Below are 9,450 nucleotides of genomic sequence, written 5' to 3' on the forward strand. Positions count from 1 at the left end.
CGGAGCAGAAGCCAGGGGGAGTTGCAGTGACGCGCCCGTGAGCTCCGCCTGAAACCATTCAGGTGGGAGGCTTGGGCTAGGGCAGGTATCAACCAGGTGGTGGATTTATTTGGACTGACTGGCATGAAATCATTTGCGGAATTTAATCTGGATCCAAGGGAAAGAAGCTGGTTTCATCATGGTATGTTTGTTCACGTGAAGCACAATCTCAGCTTATCCAATACAAGTTGCTTCACAGAAATTACTGGACTCCCAGTAAGCTAGTCAGGTTGAAGCATGCTGACACTGACACCTGCTAGAAATGTCAGGAAGACATTTTTCTTTTGGTTTTCTTTAGCTATTGTTAGCTCTTATTTGTTTGTTGATACTGAGAAATTGACAGAGAACTGACAATATTATTACTCCTGCTGTATATGCTTATATGTTTCTGTCCATCCAAAACATGAATAATAAAAAAAAAGAACTAGCAGGGAATAACGGCATAAAAGACTAATCAACTTGCACAAGACACTTAAGCACATTTTTATACTCCTATTCAAAAGTTTTCTTCTATTGAAGGGACCATGAACACAGAGCCCACTCAGACCAGACAGCAACTGGTCGATGCTGCTTTGGTGAACATGATTGTGAAGGACTTGCAACCCTTTTTCCATAATTGTGGATGCTGCTTTCAGAGACTTTGTTGGTGTCTTGGACACAACCTACACAACAGCCACCAGAAAAGCTCTAAAGGAAATGGTGGTGGAAAAGTTCAAGGAGGAAAAGAAGAAGACGAAGAGAGAACTGGAGAAGGCTACAGCTGTTAGTCTCACCAGTGACATGTGGACATCCATTCATATGGATGGGTTCTTGGCTGTGACCTGTCATTTTGTTAATGAACAGGATACACTGTTCACAGTGTTGCTAGGAGTGGGACATTTTCCTAAGACACATACAGCAGAAAATATTGCTGAGGTGAAGAAGGCTTTGATGGAGGAGTGGGGCATCCAAAATAAGGTCAGATGCTTTGTCACAGATGCAGCACCAAACATGATTTCATGTTGGAAAATATTGAAAGTGTGCCACACAAAGTCCATTGCACATACTTTGAAGCTAATTGTCAGAAAATCAATTGATAACACACCTGGACTTGAGGAGCTCAGAGGTAAGGCTCAGAAGATAGTAAGCTATTTCTGGTCTAGCACAACAGCAAAGAAGCACTGCCAAATGCAGCAGCAGATGGGCAGACCACATCTAAAGCTCCTTAGGAGGTGGAATGGCACATACACCATGCTGCAGCATTTGAATGAGGAAAGAGAGCCAGTTAGTGCTGAAGTGCCAAAATGAATTAAATAAATACATAATTAAATAATTCATAAATGTCTCAATAATGAATTAACTACATAATGAATTAAATAAATAAAATTGAAAACAAGTAAATGATTTATTCAATGTTTTAAATGAAATAAATTAGCATTTAATTAATTATTGAAACATTTATATAATCAATTAATGCGTATTTAATTATTTCATTTTGTCACATCTGGCCCTCTATAGTACAGGAATTTGTTGCTGGGGGTATTTTACCATTCAGTTTTAGTGTCGATCTGTCTGTAAGGGAAGGTTCTGGCCTGAACTTTGACCAGTGTTTACTAGTCCAGATGTATGTGGACACACACATTGGAAGCTTCATTGTCATATATTTGGGGATGAATTTAGTTTATTTAACGCCAACACATTAAAACTCATACAAATCAAAACAACACATACACATGACTGAGATCATGTGTCCCGTTACTTAACACTTTACAATGGCAAAGACTCAAAAACTGTGACAAATAGACCTTACTCAATTTGTTGCTCTCGTCAGATAGAAAATGAATCCCGTAAGTCCTTTAAAAAGTTTGTGTAAGATCAGATATGTCAGTAAAAGAAAAGCTCATTCTAAATTCTGCAAAACAAAGTCACGTACTCAAAGGAATAAAGAAAATGTTTATACTAACATGATCTAAACACCAAACAATTAAATATTTGAACCATAATCCTCACAGAAAAAAAATTTATATTGAGTCTTTTTTTATTTCCTTTTCTATTTAAGTCACTCGAAACAAAATTGTGAATATCTGACAAAAAACAAAATCAATCAATAACATATATGTATAAATCACATATCATATCTATTTAATAATTTAAAGAAAATAATTATTCAACGATTACATGCATTTTCCCAGTGTCTACTATAGTGCCATGAATAAACCCCCCACCTCCACCACACACACACACACACCTCCACCACACACACATACCACAAATACTATATCTGTGCTATTTTCTCCTGTAAGGTTCTAGTCATCCCCACAACCCTGAATTGGAAAGTTACTTGATGTAAAATGATTCTTTGAGACTTTTTTCTGCCTGTTCTTTGTTTATTTTTTTCCAAGCTTCTGGAATGACAGCAGGTACTGCTTTATATTCTTTGGCAAATCTACTGTTGTATTTTGTCATAACATATTTCCAGTAGTCTGATGCCTCCAGGCTCTCGTCTGGTTGAATTTTCCAGTCTTTAAAAATGTCCTTGTAATCCTTATAAGGGTGTGGTACATATTTTGTTTCACTGCAGCTAAATGTTTTGTGACTTTTCACATTGGACGAGCATAATTCAGCGACAAGTATACCTGTTGCAGAGTTCCTGTATCTACCCAGACCCGATGGCCTATGCAGTGAAACAAAGTGCTCACCATGGGCTTTTCCTCCTGCATCACAGGGAGCTTTGCAGAATGGACACTGTTTGCCACAACCAATCAGCTGGCTAAAAAGCTCATCCTGAGGCTCTACACAGAGATGTTCTAATCTCTTGTCAAAGGTAGATTCTTTAAACTCAATTCTGAGAGCTTTTTCTAAGTCATTCACAGATGCTGTGAGCCAGTCAGCAAACTGTTCCTTGTCAGCATTGTTCAGTATCATGAAAGCACCAAGAGCATCCTGGGAAATGACCAGTTTATCACCAAGTTCTTTACAAATTTCTTCAACAAAAGCCTTGAAGCCATCACTCTTTCTGGTTTTTGCCTTGTTGATGGCAGAATTTATGCTGTCAATACATGACCGTAAATGTCGCTCCTCAAACTCAAAAACTGTCGACTCATTTGAGAAGTGCTTCTTTATCTGTTCAAGTATCCATGTCTTTACATACTTCTCATATGAGCGAATGTAGCTCACATAGTTTTGAAAATCCTCCTTGGAGAGCAAATCTAGTAAAATTGAATACTGGAAGGACATTCTTGTGCTGAACTGCTCGAGTTTCCTCATTTCATCAATGATATCAGGGCCCAGGGAACGATTAACAAAGTCTTCAACAGCAGGCTTCAAGCATCGTTTTGTGAATTCTTCTGCCTTCTTCTGACACTGGTCTCGTTCATGAAACACATCTTTGAAATCATCATGAAACCTTTCCTTGTTTTTAATCAGACATCTGTACGGATCATTTTCTTCTATGAAATCTTCGTGCATTTTCTGAAACTCTCTGGCTGCAAATCCACAGATGTGCTGTTTTAGAGAAACTTCAAACTCAGTATTTATCTTGACATCTTGATTATTTTGGAGAGTCACATCAATCATGTGGAGGATCTCCTGGATGTAAGTGTCATGGTAATTGTTTTTGCTTTTCACTCGTTTATTCACAAAGTCTGTGCAAATGTCTATAATTCTGTCAGCCAGATGTTGTGCAGCCATTATGTGATCCTGACGGGCAAGTAACTTGTTTGCTGTGTGTTTAAATTTGTTGAACCATCCTTCAGCTGTATATTTGAAAGACTCGTTTCCACAACTTTTCAGACTCTTTTCACTTAATAACTCATTTGCACGCCCCCCCCTGTGTTTCAGATTTTCTCTCAGACAATAGGACACACTGTCTGTGACATTCGAGGTTTTTTGTTCAGAGAAAGACAGTTTTTCTAAAGTTTCCTTCCACATCTTCTCAAACTCTTTGTCCAACTCTGCGTCTGTCATTTGGACTTTTTTCTTTCGACATTTATCAATTAATGCATGCACTTCTTTTTCAATAGCTTTTCTATGATTTTCTTTGATTTGATCAATTTCTGTCATTCCCTGTCTGATTCCTGCTGCTGCTTCAAGCTGATACATTGCACCAGTTTTTATTTCACGACGAAGGACCTTTGCACTGTTTGAGAATTCCTCTTTGTATCCTTCAACCAGATACACATGACCCTCTGTTTGCTCGAAATATTGCGTCAGATTGTTCAGAATCTTTGTCTCCCATGCAGACAGCACTGTGGAGGCTTCACTTTTCAAAGATCTGAGAAATTCTCTCATGTCAGATGTTTCAGATTTTGCTGCAATGGTACCAAAATTGGAAATTTTTGTTTCTGCATTTCTTACCCAGGTGTACATGTCTTTTCTGAACTCCCACTCCCATTTATTGAACTCTGTGCAGAGCTTCATGTATGCATCAGCTACGAGGCTGTTTCTGAAGCTGAAGATGAAGTTTTCATGCTTTACTGCATTCCACAGACTTTTCACCCACTCTTTAAACTCCATGATATCATTAGCAGATGACTCACAGTCTCTCAATAGTTGGATGATGTTTTTCTTGAGCTCATATACAGCCTCACTGTATCCTGCACTAACTGGTGCCATTGGTGGGTTTCCATTCCACAGTCCAGGAATGTACCAGTTCCCAGTGTCTGGACTGTACTCCATCACATCAGTGAAGCTCTTGTTCTCCTCTTTCTTTTCCATTTTGGCTGCTGCCTGAGTCATCTCATTCAACTGATCCAGGAGCAGTTTCCTGTCTCGTAAGTTCTTCTCATGGGCTGAAACATCCGACACATTCTGGTGAACAAACTGACATTTAGGCTTTTTGCCCACCTCCTTCATCCTGAGAAAAGCATGCACAACTATTTGTAGGATGTCTTTCATTTCAATTAAATTCTCCATTGCAATGTTGACTATGGTGACATCACTCAGCCCCACAACAAGTGTTGCAAGCTCATTGTCGTGCTCATAGCTGTTGTCCAGTTGTGCAAGTTCTGGTGACTTTAAGCCCTCAGTGTCAATGATCACCAAGAAGTCACATTTTAGGATGTTTTTGAAGTTTTCATTGATTTTGATGAGCAACATAAAAGCACCTCGAGTACATCGACCACTGCTGACTGCAAACTGCACTCCAAACATGGTGTTAAGGAGAGTGGACTTTCCTGTGCTCTGAACTCCAAGAACTGTGACTACCAATATCTTTCTCTTCTTTCCTTTTTTCTTTGGAGACACCAGGTCACTGAGCTGAGAGAGAACATCACTCACCCATCTGAGAGGGATGTTGGATGCATCTCCATCTACAAGCTCAAGAGGAAATCCATCAAGCAACAACTCTGCACACAGTTTGGGCAGATGGTGCAACTGTTGACGTGATGGGTGTGTTTTGGAGAGAGACAGTGAAGCTTCATAGATCTGACCCATTTCACGGAAGAAGTGTTCAATCCCCAGTGAGCTGTTGGAAATTTGTTTATCAATTTCTTTGATCTCCTCTTTGTTCTCGGAGTTCTTGCATTTTTCTTTATATTTCTCCCTGAGTTCACACAGTTTTATACGAGACACATTATCGAGGTTCATTCTCATCCATTTCAGGAAATAAAACCTCTCTGTTCCTGGGCTTGATATCCCAGTGATGAAGTTTGTCATAGCTGTTGATATCTCATAAGAGTTCTGTTTTTGCCGCAGTTCTTCTTTCTGTTTCTGAAGATCACTTTTGTAATTTTCTACATTTTTAGATCCAACATGTCGAAGTCGAAATTCTTCCTTCTCTAACGAGGTCAATGTTTTCCATATTTGTCCTTGGCGGGGAAGCTCATCTTCTTTGTATTTATAAATGTCTTGAATTCCTGCCGTGATGGTTTTTGCATTTTCTTTTGCAGTCTGGCACTCTGGAGAGTCTTCATCAACCAGTATTCCCAGTTCATGAGCAACGTCCACCATCTCCTCTATTTTCATCTTCAGCTCTGATTTCTCAACCACATTACTGACTGTTTTCTTCAAATCTTTTACAAAATTTGCGTCATTTTTCTGCTTTGTCTTAATAATGATGTTGTTTTTATTCAAGCCCAACTCAGATGCCACTTTTTCTAAAGCATCTAAATTGAAGCGCTTGCTCTCATAGTTTCCCACCAAGAAGACCTGTCCTTTGTGGTGTTGGCTTTTAAGCAGATTGATCACAGACTCAGACTCAGAATCCAAATGGTCAAAGAAGACAAAAACTGCTGCAGATGTCTGACACAAAAAGGAGTATTGTGTTTCAAATGAAGCAATGTCCCCACGAAGGTTAGCTACAGCCACTGGCTGACGGAAAATATCAATGTTTGTGTTTCCACAAGGAAGATACCAAGTAATTTCAGTCAGTCCGTTGGAAATTCTTCTTGGACTGTCACCACACTCCATGTTGCGATGAACAAAGGTGTCGTGGTACTGCTGAGAATTGCTCAGAAGCTTATTAAGAAACTTTGACTTGGACAAGGAGCACTCACCCAGTCTGACAAAAGAGATCATTGGAAGTTCAGAGAGAACGATTCTGTCTTCAATGAAGCCCTTAGACTCTGAAAGAGACTGAGCTCTGTACTTCTTAACAATGTCTCTCATGGCCCACAGCATGAGTGTGCACTGACCGGTGTCACAACTAGGAAGCAGCAGAGGAACAGAGAACTGACACATGGACATTTTTAGTGCCATTTCCTGCTGCAGAAAACCATCAGAACACAGAAAGAGAGCAGTGATTATGTCGAGGGGGTTCACCATGTCATCTGTGTTTGGACTGCAGACCAGACTTTTAAGACTGAACTTTTTACTCCCTGATTCATCATCACTGTTTGACTCACACTCTAATGTGCATTTCACATTCCTAGCAGTGACATTAAACATCATTAGTTTCTGTAGAAAATACCATGACAGGTCAGATTTACACTTGGCAGGTTCATCAGTGGTGGTCCTCATGCCAATCTCAAGTATTCTGCTGAGCGATAGCTTCTCTCTGTAGTACTGCTTCAAGCCCAGTTCTTCCAATAAGCTCTCCAGATGTTTCACTGTGGATGTGGGAGTTAAAAGTTATTACATCCTGTTTTTATCCAGTATGCCATCTTTTTTTTTTTTTTTTTTTTGAATGCTGTAAGGCATTCACACTATTGAGTTACTGTTTCTCTTTATTCTTTATGCTTTATTGTGTGTATGCTGAGGCATTCATACTATTGAGTTCCTGTTTCTCTTTATTCTTTGTCCTTTACAATACTGTGGATGCTTAATCACCATCCGCGGTATTGTTCTTCAGTGTTGTTCTTCTATTCTTCTATAACAAATTTATCTTAAAATCTTTTCTTTAAACTGCTGCTGTGTCCACAGCGTTTTGCTCTACAGGTATGATTTTACCCTCAAAACGTAGCCATCACTGTCCTCTTTCATCCAATGTGTTTATTATTGTAATAGGTGTTATGGTTCTGTCATAAATGTCACCGATGCACAGCCTCCTCCCTCCAACTGCTCCATAGACTCTAATGTTAAAATGGCTCAGAAAGTTTGTTTGAAAATCAGAAGAGCAGGCTGTCTTTACACTGTCACCACGTCCATATAATAAACTCCACAGGCATGAAAACTGGGAATTCAGTAGACTAGACATTGCTGCCACTCACAGTGAAAGAATTTTGTCAATACAAGTTGTCGTTTTCTTTTGGGAATGATTTGTTTCGGGCTGACTTTTCTGTTCATTTTAAGCAGCAGAAATGGGGCGCATTTCTGTGTGCGTGTGTATGGTGCCACTGGGTGCAGTCTCTATAGCAACCAGGCTCACACCTGCCTGCTTCTGTCTCTCACTCAGCGTTGCCAACTTAGTGACTTTGTCGCTATATTTAGCGAGTTTTCAGAGCCCCTTAGCGACTTTTTTTTTCTAAAAAGCGACTAGCGACAAATCTGGCGACTTTTTCTGGTGTTATTGGAGACTTATTTATGACGACTTTTTGACGTGAAAGGGCGTGTTGCTCTTACTCTCAACAAGCAGCGGTGCTGCCGTGGGCACCTCACCCGTGCTAAAGTGCTCACGGGCGGAGGATAGTCCTCCCCCAGCTGCAGGAGATGTTCACACCTATGCATCCAAACTGCAAATGAACCACGCATGAGCGAAGCCGCTGCTCCAGCACTCACTGTAACGCAGTCAGTTCATCTTTTACTGTTATGCTGTTTTGTGGATCGCAAGGTTTAAAACTACTTATAAACACACACACACAAAGTAACTCCACCAGAGTGCCTATTTCGGGTCACTTTTGCTGGTCGAAGCCCGGATAAGGGAGTAGGGTTGGAATTGTGACATTAAAAAACAATAATTGCTAAAAGATATTTAATTTGTAGTTCTAAATAAATTCTAAATGTCTTTAGGATGTTTTTTGCTCACTTTATGTCTCTTCCACGATTATATTTCTCTCTCCAACAGCGTAGATTAAAATTACATTAGCATGACCAATTAGGCAAATTAGGTGATGACGTCATCTAGCGACTTCTAGCGACTTTTAGGACAGCCAATAGCGATTTTCCTTACTGAGGAGTTGGCAACACTGCTCTCACTCTGCCAAGATTCATCTTAAACACTTCTCTTTCAACTGCTGCTGTGTCCGCAGTGTTTGCTCTACAGCCATTATTTTACCCTCAAAACGTAGCCATTGTTGTTCTCTTTCCAACACCGTGTCTTTCAAAGCTCAGACATTTAAACTTTTTAAAGTGTGTGGATCCAAGTGGAGGGATCACATTTTAGATATTCAGTGATTCAAAGAACATGAACATTTATTCAGATGTTTTCTGACTCAAATTTTTCTTTTCTCATTACTCAGCTTTTTCTGATCTCCATTTTAAACACGTTCAGCTTTTTTTTAAATTTCTTCTTCTGTGTGAACGTCAGCTTTCACCAGTTCTGCACTTTTGTTTTCAGGTGAAAAATTCTGTTCATTCAACATTTTTAACTTAACATTCAGCAATTATTTCATTTCAGATTATAACATTCAGCTATCAGCATCCACACTGCAGTTTCTTCAGAACATGCATTTTCTAGTTCTCGTTTCTTCCATATGCTTTTTGACCTTTAAGCTCTTAAGCACCCATGCACCCAAAGATGGGTTTAAAAGGGAGGAGATCGCAGAGATCAGAAAACCACTGGGAGCTTAACAGGTTAACTAGTTCCACAATTTTTGTGTTATTTTTACCATTCAAATTTTACAATATTATGCTATTTCTCCTCTTTATGGCTTTATCTTTTGGTACTTATTACTTTTATACTTTTTAAAATTGTCATGGTCCTGGGTCGGTGACCCAGCGCTTTTAGTTTATTATTATTTTCTAGTTTATTATGATGATGATGATTATTATTGTTTGAGTTCTATGTGTTATATTCGGTCTGCCTTTGAGTCTGCGTCTGTGTCTCTGTCTGTCTAT

At 39.4% G+C, this 9,450-nt stretch overlaps 1 protein-coding gene across 1 annotated transcript in view; it reads right to left on the reverse strand.

Annotated features, from left to right (window-relative positions):
• LOC102204967 (up-regulator of cell proliferation-like) overlaps positions 1–9,450 on the reverse strand; it is a 46,880-nt gene that overhangs the window by 34,779 nt on the left and 2,651 nt on the right. Inside the window, exons 2-3 of the mRNA XM_013908017.1 lie at positions 4,375–7,064; positions 2,718–3,522 (exon numbers count right to left, since the gene is read on the reverse strand). Coding sequence (XP_013763471.1) covers positions 2,718–3,522; positions 4,375–7,064 — 3,495 coding nt within the window. The remainder of the gene's footprint in view (positions 1–2,717; positions 3,523–4,374; positions 7,065–9,450) is intronic.

Source organism: Pundamilia nyererei, unplaced genomic scaffold (assembly GCF_000239375.1).
Source record: "Pundamilia nyererei isolate P.nyererei 1_Seehausen unplaced genomic scaffold, PunNye1.0 scaffold00805, whole genome shotgun sequence".
NCBI classification, from domain to species: domain Eukaryota; kingdom Metazoa; phylum Chordata; class Actinopteri; order Cichliformes; family Cichlidae; genus Pundamilia; species Pundamilia nyererei.